Genomic DNA, 9044 nt, shown 5'->3' on the forward strand with positions numbered 1-9044 from the left:
CCCAGCCCTCCCCGCAGCGTCCCCCAGGCTGCCGGCACTCACGTTCGACGAGGAAAAGGAAGCAGACGATCCCCATGGCTGCCACGATGGCCCCAGGCACGATGAAGGACAGGCCCCAGCACGTGGACGCCCAGTAGCCAGCGATCAAGGACCCCAGGATGTTCCCCACGGAGGTGTGGGAGTTCCAGACCCCCATGATCAAACCCCGCCTGCAACACAAGAGACGAGGCAGCACATGACGTGGAGAAGCTCAGACGGGGGGTGGCGAAGGACACAGCGGCGTGTGCACCGTGCAGGGCGGGCCGAGGGGCGAGGGGGCCGGGCAGGGCTCTCTGCGGGACGCAGGCCCGGAGATGCGGACCAGGGGGCCGGGTCCCCACTTCCCTGGGTGATGCAGGTGTGTGATCACGCCCCTCTCGGTGCTTCTTTGTTTGTGAAGGGGGCCTTTTCCCGAAATTCTTCGAAAGCCCCACAGTCACGTTCCTGTCTCTGTGGTCTAAACCCGGCCCCGAGGGGAGGGGACAGCCCACTGATAGAGGTCGCCCACGGCGAGTGGGACGGCGAACCGAAACGGGGCTCCTGCCTCGGGCTCCCCAGCTTGGTCGGAGGTTCCCGCCGCTTTCCGACCTCGGCCTGGCCCAAGGCCGTGTGTCACTCGGACATTGCGATGGCGTCTGGACTGCAGTCAGATCGCCAGAGGCCGAGCGCACCTCTGCCGCCAGGCACCGCGTGACTCGTCGGGACTTGTCACGCTTCCTGTGCCTTTGTGCCTTATTTAAATGCAGCTTCTGTGTCCGAAGGCTTGGGGCGGGGCCCTGACCTCTGACCTCTCCACTTCTCTCCAGTTCCCAGGAAGCCAGGCAAGGCCCCGCTGCCGGCCAGCTGCACAGAGTGGCGCGGACCCGACCACGCGCACGGCGAGGAGGACCTCCTCCTGGGACGAAGGCCGCCCGACGTCAGAGCCTCGAGTCCCAGAGGTGTCAGTCACCTTATTTCACAGAATGGACTATTTTTTTTTTCTTGCAATAAATCTAAAGAAACACTAACGTTCAGACGCAAATCTTTAAAACTCCGCGTGCGGCTTCCCTCACCTGCCTTTCCCGAACCAGTTGCCGAGGCACGTGACGACGCTGGGCCAGCCGGTGGTCTGCACCAGTCCGTTGACGACCTGCGGCGGGGGAGGGAGGGAAGCACAGGGGGCGCCCCGCTGCCGTCAGTCGGGGCTCAGGGAAGCTTCCGCTTCCGTTCTGGGGGCACAGCGGGGACTCCCGCCAAACAAGGGGGCCAAACCCCATTTGACGTGAGCCTCAGCTGCCAAAGATGTCCTTTAAACGCTCTCCCTATATAATTACAAGCATAATTTTAGGATAAGTAGGGAAAAGAAAGAAATCTCTTGCTAGGCAGGAAAGACTGTTGACAGCCTGGGGCCGAGCTGCTCAGTCTCTTTTGAATCTGAAACTTTACAGAAAGAGGGAAACTTCCCTCTGTTTGTGGAACTGGGGCTGTCGCGTCTGGATGCGGCTGCGAGCAGCACGCTTTCCCGTCTCACGCCGCGAAGGAGCTGTGTCCTCTGGACCGAGCAAGCGCAGCCTCGGTCGGGCGCCTGGAGGAAGCGTCTCCCCGCTTTTAGGGAGGAGCCCGCGTTCACATTTTCAGAAGGGGTCTGGGAAGCGTGCTGGCGAGTGGGTGTGCTGGGGGCCACTTTACAAGATGACGTGGGACACGGTTCAGCTGAGGGACCCCACAGCCAGCCCCGGGGCCGGCCAACTCCCCTGAAGACTGCTGGGGTGGCAGTCCACTGGGGCCCGCCGCGTGTGGCCTGCCCTGCAGGAACATGCTGGAACTCTGGGAAAGTGTTTTTTCCTTCCTTCTAATTTTCTATGAAGGGATCGGTTTTGTAATTAAAACGGCCAAACTTTTACAAGTCCTGTGGCAAATTTTTAAAAGCAAATTATGTCCAATTTGCTTTGATGATTTTATGATGCCCCCTAGGCTACCTGGAGAGACTCAGAAGTCGAGCTCATTATGTTACGTCACCTTCCATGTCTAATCAATACTTAGCCACAGGGCCGCTGGGAGCGTTCCAGGAAGGGCTAGGCGCAGCTGGCAGGGCGAAGACATGGGGCCTGTCTCGGCCTTTGCCGCTTCCAGCACCCTCAGACGCCCCCCTTCCCTCCCGCGGACCACCTCCAACCCCACCCTGCTACCAACGACGCCCAAGACGTCCCCTCCTCCTGCCTTCACTATGCCCCATGTCCTTCCCACTCCTGGGCGGTCCAATCCGCCACAAGACAGAACACCTCGAATGCATCCGAATGATGGCAGAAGGACTCGTAGGGCACAATCCCCCTGCTACGTAGGGACAGATGGGACCCGTTAAGAGGCCACTCCTGAAACTAAGGAAAACCTCACGGCGGCTGGACTCTCAGAGAAGACGAGAGAACCTTACATGCCAGCGCTGGCCCCGATGTTGGACAGGTCACAGGTCTGGTCCCCCCAGTTCCTGGCATCTGCTGTCCCCTCTCTCGTCAGTGGCAGGGGCTCACGGCACAGACACCCCCTCCAGCTCAGCGTGGAGACCCCGCACGTGGTGAGCCACGGACCCAGACCTCACCTGAGTTACCACGTAGAATCCGAAACTGTGGATATCGTAGAAATACCCTAACCCAAACAGGGCAGTGAAGGCGCCGCTGGCCAGCATTCCAAAAGTTAGGTAATACCTAATTGGCAGACGCTCCCCTATTATGCCACTGAGGATAAAGAAAAAGGAAAGACAAATATGAGGAAAAGAACACGCCCACACTGTAAACGACCCAGCGACTTCCTTCCAGGCGCTGTCAGGCTGTTCTCTGAGCTTCGAGAACTCCGAAGCACCGCAGTTTCCAAGAAGATCTAATCACAACTGCTTCCCAGCGGAGCAGTTATTAACCAGAAATCGGCCGTTGGCAACCTCTTTTAAGACTTTATTTCTAGTAAAAGTCACTGTCAAATAATAAAACTCAAACACCATGGCTTATACACGCGATGGCCGCCCGCTTAAAAAACCAAAAACTTATCCTGCTAGGAAAAGGCATCACTCGTCAGGGTGAGTGAGTCTCTGGGCCCTGGAGCTGTCCTTAAGTCGCCCACACTAACACACCGAGCTGGCTGGGCTCTGCCAGCTCCCCCGCCTGCCACAGGCCCTGGCATCTGGTTTAAAGGCAGAGATTTTCTTTGAGGGAGGGTCTGAAACACGGGGTAGGGCCACTATGTGCTCCTTTGAACAGCGTTGTGACTCAGTAAGAGTTAGTGTCTTTGGAGAACTCTCCTCTAAACTGGGGACTCAGCCGAGATCAGTGTGGGTCCCGTGCCTGGTTGGTGGTGGGTCTGCCGTAAACAGCTCTAACGGTGCTGGTGGGGGCGACAAGTCTGCAGTGTCCCACTAGGGAATATAAATTCATCACGCCAAGACACCCGAGGCCATATGGAACATACCTCTACCGGCTTAGGGGAATATAAATGTACTTCACTGTGGAGCGACTTGACATTGTGGCTTATTCAGTGAACAAAGAAGCTACAGAATGATCATAACAGACCGTGAGCCTTTTGCAATCGTCAAAAACTCTACGGGTCTCATCTTCTTCCATAGATCATTCCAGGAGTCAGACGGATATGAAACATAATAAAGAAGGACACCTGCCTGCCACGAACTGTCTCCAAAATTCTGGTCTTTCCTTCTGAATTCATCAGATAAAAGAGCTCGACCTACTATCACACAAATGACCTTTTAAACACTAAAGCAGATGTAGCTATTTAAAATTAAGAAAAACAATCAGGTCAAATTTTAAGCTGAGTAGAAACTGATACTTATGAACTCAAGAGGAGCATTCTAGAGCTAAACGAGCTGTCTGCTCCAACTCGCTCCCTTCTGAGAGGAGGGGCCGTCCCAGAGGGGCCGGCTGATCTGCCCAAGGTCACAGAACAAGTGGCTGAGTCAGACGGGCCTCTTGAGAGCTAGAGCCACGGGCCAGGGCTTAGAAATGTTCTCCCGTGTATTTCTTGCTTGCTATTCAATATTGGGCCCAAATATGATCTCTACGTAAAAGTTTTAAGGAAAAGCCTGATGGGACACACAGCTTCCACAGTCTATCAGACGCACACAGGCACTAAAGGGCACACCACACCCGCCGAAACCCGCCAGGAACAACCCGGGCCGGCGAAGGTGCCCACCGCATCCAATTTTACCCGCCACGCTACACGATCCATGTGCCATCGCACCAGTAAGAGGCCACGCAAGGGAGCGGGGCCCGCCCTTCGGCCACCGTGCGTCGACTGCAGGTCTCACAGGCAGAGCTTCACAGTCGTCGCTGGCAAGCTACACGGGGAGTTACCTTTGCCAGTAAGTGAGCGACCGCAAAACCCCCTTTATTCAAACCGGGTTTCCTGACGTCAGCACTCCCGATGCCTTGGGCCGGGTCACTCTCTGTGGTGGGGGCCGTCTCGTGTGCTGCAGCACCCTGTTCTCTGCCCACTGGAGGCCGGTGGCACCCCTTTCTCCAGCTGTGACAACCAAACGTGTCTCCAGATACTGCTCTATGTTTCCTAGGGGACAAAATCACTCCCAGCTGAGAGCGTTTAAATTCTGTTTTCTAGTAACTGAGAAAAACACACTCCAACGTTTGGGTCTTTTTATACTACAGGTTTGGTACCCAGTAAGATCACAGTGTTTAAGACGGCAACGTTATTCCTCGAGATGGGACACGGCGAGCAGCCTGGTTGCCACCCACACGCGAGAAGCCTCCGGCTGGCACCGTGCTGTCTGTCCTCAGCCGGGCTCACGTTCGGTTGGGCACCGCATGCCTTGGGCCTCTGTGTCCGCTGTCACCCACGCACACATCCACACAAGTTCTGCCACACGGCGCAAACTGTGCCCACGCAGGACGGGGAAGTCATCCTCTCCGTCAGCAGAAACTGCCCTGTGGGCATCTACCACCCTCAAAGGCGCCGGGCAGGGGGCCTGGGTCTTAATGGTGCCACCCTTGGGGGTTCTCAGGAAAGATGCTCGACATGTACAGGGTCCCTGAAGATCTCAGCCTCTGAACGAAAGCCTCTTGGACTAAGGCCCGCCCAGAGCGGCTGTGGCCGGCGAGGGCCTCGCGAAGCCCGGCGGGCCTACCTGAGGTACATGCCGACGGCGTACGCGCACAGGAAGGAGTAATCCAGGGCCCCGAGCAGCTGCTGGTAGTTGTCCTGACCTGCGTGGGTGACACGGGCGGCAAAGGTGAGCGGCGCTGCATCTTCGCGCCACGTCAGCTCTGGAGCGGGGGGGACAGCAGGCCCGGCACGCGGCCCCGTCCGGCTTCACGGCACAGGCGGAGAGAACCGCGTCTGACACGCCCCTGACACACGGGCGGACAAGCCGCGGGGTGCGCCGTGGGCACCGGCTTTATTAGTGGCTCAGCCAGACCCCGCCCGGCCTCCACTCCTCTGCCCTTCCCGCCCACCCCCGTCCTCGTCCCCGGTCCTGTCCCCGGGCCCACTCTGCGAGTCCCGGCGCCAGCTAATGGTCTTCCGCAGGTCTCCCCGCTAACGGGGTCCTATCTGGGGGGGCAGCAGCTCTGCGCATGGCCCTGCACAGCACGGCAGCAGCCGACGGGGGGCGGGCTGTCCCTGGACGCCGTCGCCCTCCAGGACATTGTCACTGCCAGCGGGCTCCGGGCGCTCGTCACCCGTGGAAGAATCCCGCAGGGACAGCCCGCCTCGGTGGCCGGACGGTCACAGCTCTCTGACAGAACTCACCAAACGGGGCCCAGCCGCAGTCCGTCTCATTGTCCGGGAGCCGGTGTGGGGGACTGTCACTGGCTTTTTGGCTCTGGCCGTCGAATCTGACCTCGTCGTCGTTCACGGCCGCACAGTACCGATGGAGCACGCCCTGGGCGTGCGTGGGAGGACAGAGCCGGAGAGAAAGAGCACTCAGGTGCCGGGCTCGGCGGGGACGCAGAGCAGGCCCGGCGCCCCTCCCCCGACAGCCTTCCCCGGGCCCCTGGCGCTCGAGGTGGGGGAGGCAGCAGGGCAGTCTGCCTGCGGGGCCCACGGATGCCCCAGGCAGGGCCGTTCGGCAGCACCCCCATCCGGCAGACCACCCTCCGGCACACACACAGCAAACGGGCGCATCCGGGCCCCACTGACGGCTGCTCAGAGCGGCTGTGCAGCGGGAAGCCAATTGCCAGCATCCTGGGGCCAGCTGCCCGGGACAGACGAAGGGACCTCCCCTGTCAGGTGGCACAGCGGGATGCGGCACAGCCACATGAGAGCGAGGGACAGGTCCACACAACGGAGGTGGCCCTCAGAAGAAGACCTGCCCGGTGTGGCCCCATCCCCCGTGGCCCTCAGAAGCAGACCTGCCCGGCGTGGCCCCAGTCCCAACGGGGCCATACCGCCCGGTCCCGACGCCGACCTGGGGGCTTCACGGCGATGGCCAGCCCCATCTAGTGCTCCAGGCATTCACCCCACAACCCAACCCAATCTTTCGGGTTCAGTCTCAAACCCGGGGAGCCCCCCAACTACCCGCTCCTTTAGTTCCCTGGAGCTCCCTAAGGCCTCTTCGTTTTCGGAACCTGCCTGACTCGTCAGCTGCATGAGTCCCTACCCCGCTACAGGAGGACGAGGAGCAGCTCTTCACGCACAGCGGCCGGTCACCGGTGCTGCTTTTGAGTCGCCAGCCGAGTGAACTGAGTGTGCGTTAAGACCCCCGTCTCCTTTCTCACCCTTATCTTTTTCGTAAGAACCACATTTTGAAACGTCTGCAAACATTTCCAGTCATTAGAACTGTCAAAAAAGTGAGAATTTTGCAAGCGACCTGAAGGGCGTGGGAAACGCCTGCTAAGTAGGAGCCGAGGAGGAGTTTTGGTCTTTTGAGTTCATGGACGATGTGTGACAGCCGCTGGGACTTACTGGAAAACAGGGACAAAGAGCTAACTGTCCACGGAAGCGCCAGCCTCGGCATGGCCTCTCGAGCAGCCTGAGACGGACGGCAGGTGTCCAGCGCTCGAATGCCCACAGGGAGTGGAGGAAGCACCGTGGAAAAGGTCGACAGAGTTACGGCGGGCTCTGCCAACGGCTCGAGAGTGAGGGACAGGACAATCGAGCCGGAAACGAGCTCCCTTTGGCACCGGGCAATGTCCTTGTTCCTTCTACAACAGACTCAAAAGTTACTCAAGCGTGTCGACAATCTATAGGTGAAACGGTGTCCTTCTGGTGAGGGTCAGAGCGTGACTGGCTTCCCCAGGTCACAGGGGCTAGTACGTGGCACTGTCTACTCCAGCCTCCTTCGCTCGGTCTCATTAGATGCCTGCTTCACAGCTTCCTGTCCACCCATCACTCAGAGAAATCCAGCGTTCTTAGAATAATGGAGAACCACCACCACAGCCAGACTCAGAATCAAAACGCGAGCATTGCAGAAGCAGCTCGGGAACAACGCGAGATCGAGTGTTTTGGAGGGAAAATTCACACAAGAAAGAATAAATATTTAATTACGCTTTAGAATCCTGAAACCGTCAACTAAATGTAAGCAAAAGTCTACTGCCTCTGAAATTATAAATCCTAAAGACATTCTGAAGATTTTAAAATCGAAAAAGAGAAACTAAAAGCCAGAGCAGCAAAATAACTTCCTTCTACACGATACATTTTCTCCATTTTCCTAGCGCTGCCCCCGCCCCCCAGCAAACTGCCTCTTAAAGTAACTAGTTCCTTACAGAGACTATAGATAGGCAGGACAGGAAATTAAATGTTTAATGATTTCTTACCTTGACTATGCTGATAGGCTTTCGAGATAAGTGGAAACTCGCATACAGCAAAAACGTCAAAATAAAAATGAAGGCTTTATACCTGAAACAGAACAGGGGCACGGATGACACCAAAGTATACGAGATACATGAAGAACATAACCGTATTCTTGAGCGTCCTCATGCTGTGTAGTATTCATTCAGCTCTACGTCCGTGATTAACCCTATTTATATTATCGCTAAAAGATTACATTAAAAAAACATCACTTTTGCTCTATCCAAATTGCAACTATTTAAAGATTTATATATAAAAAAACTACAGTCAAAGAGAAATCTGGGACTCAGAAGACGAACACGTGTCTACAAAGCAGACAAAAAGGAATGATTATTTAGTTTGAAACAAAATTAACTGCAAGTTTCTCGTAAGCCTGCTATCCTGAGCATTGAAGATCGTATTTATTTTTTACTTTTTAGCTTCTATGAGACTTTTCAGAAGGACACATGGAAGGCAGAAACATAAATATCTCACTGACCTCACTGAGAAAAACTCAGTGATGCCGACAAGCTATGAATAAAGCCAGTGACAGGGAAACACTGGCCCGAAGCCCTGCTGCTCTTTTTGGTTTATGAGGAAAACAGGTCGAGGGGGGAAGTGCTGAAATATATAGGAGTCTAAAAAAAATAGACACTTTAGTAAGAAGATAAAAGTTCATTCCAAACTTTTAGTTTGAACCAGGCTACAGAAGAACATTTCTTAGGGGAAGAAAATAGGTCAGGAGGGAAAAGTGCTTGGCAGGAGATGGAGACCAAGCCCCCCACCGCCCACCGGCTCCCCGCCCCCCACCGCCCACCGGCTCCCCGCCCCAAGCTCGGAAGGCGGGTCCTCTCTGTGACCCAAGGCCCAGCCCTCACCTGGAAGAGCCCGTCCTGTTTCTGGCCCCAAAAGGCCGATGGCTTTCTAGCTAAGCGGTGGCGTGACTGGAGAAGCCCCTCCAGCAAAGGCGTTGGAGTGACAGCGGGGACAGGCAGGTACTCCCCGTCTGCAGATGCCTGCGGCCGGCTCCCTGGGGTGCTGAGCCTCCTCCCGGCTCACGCCCATGGTTTCAGTGTGATTTACTCACTCAAGGGCACCTTTCCTCAAATGACCCAAAGAACCCTAGGTCTGCATGCCTCTCCGGACACCAGGGGTCCAGCGAATACTTCTCGATTTTAAAAATAAAGAAAGAGGCTCTTTCGGGGTGGTGGGGGGGGAAGAGCTGGTGGGACTGTGGGGCTCGAATC

The 9044-nt window shown here is 56.4% G+C and overlaps 1 protein-coding gene across 5 annotated transcripts in view; it reads right to left on the minus strand.

The window, feature by feature from the left end:
• Positions 1–9044, minus strand: part of SLC37A1 (solute carrier family 37 member 1) — a 30861-nt gene that overhangs the window by 14623 nt on the left and 7194 nt on the right. For all 5 annotated transcript variants that reach the window (XM_011372852.2, XM_011372848.2, XM_023538208.1 and 2 more), the window contains 6 exons: positions 7785–7866; positions 5779–5911; positions 5156–5234; positions 2615–2750; positions 1092–1168; positions 43–209 (listed from right to left, as the gene is read on the minus strand). In XM_011372852.2, the coding sequence (XP_011371154.1) occupies positions 43–209; positions 1092–1168; positions 2615–2750; positions 5156–5234; positions 5779–5911; positions 7785–7866 (674 nt within the window). The remainder of the gene's footprint in view (positions 1–42; positions 210–1091; positions 1169–2614; positions 2751–5155; positions 5235–5778; positions 5912–7784; positions 7867–9044) is intronic.

Source organism: Pteropus vampyrus, unplaced genomic scaffold, assembly GCF_000151845.1.
Source record: "Pteropus vampyrus isolate Shadow unplaced genomic scaffold, Pvam_2.0 Scaffold214, whole genome shotgun sequence".
NCBI lineage: Eukaryota > Metazoa > Chordata > Mammalia > Chiroptera > Pteropodidae > Pteropus > Pteropus vampyrus.